At 64.1% G+C, this 281-nt stretch overlaps 1 protein-coding gene across 1 annotated transcript in view; it reads left to right on the forward strand.

Moving 5' to 3' along the window:
- The window catches only part of USP43 (ubiquitin specific peptidase 43), a 9,363-nt gene continuing 9,082 nt past the window's right edge, over positions 1 to 281 (forward strand). Inside the window, exon 1 of the mRNA XM_010721288.3 lies at positions 1 to 178. Within this exon, the coding sequence (XP_010719590.2) occupies positions 1 to 178 (178 nt within the window). The remainder of the gene's footprint in view (positions 179 to 281) is intronic.

Below are 281 nucleotides of genomic sequence, written 5' to 3' on the forward strand. Positions count from 1 at the left end.
ATGAGAGCGAGCGAGGTGTCTTCTACAGGAGGAAGTTGCACCTTCCCTGGGCAGCTGTGCCAACGCATCGCCACACTTTCGGAGAAGAACTTTCCCCCGACGCCCACCCCTCGCGCTGCCCTCGCTTTCCCTCTGTGCTTCCCTCCCACCCACGCCCACAGCGGCGGGGATCACGCAGGTACGGCCCTCCCCGCACGGACTGATCGATGGGCTGAGGCCAATTGAGGTCCAACAGAAGCCCCACGCTCCTCCCCCTCCTCCTCCTCCTCCTCCTTCTTCTC

This window comes from Meleagris gallopavo, chromosome 20, assembly GCF_000146605.3.
Source record: "Meleagris gallopavo isolate NT-WF06-2002-E0010 breed Aviagen turkey brand Nicholas breeding stock chromosome 20, Turkey_5.1, whole genome shotgun sequence".
Taxonomy (NCBI): Eukaryota; Metazoa; Chordata; class Aves; order Galliformes; family Phasianidae; genus Meleagris; species Meleagris gallopavo.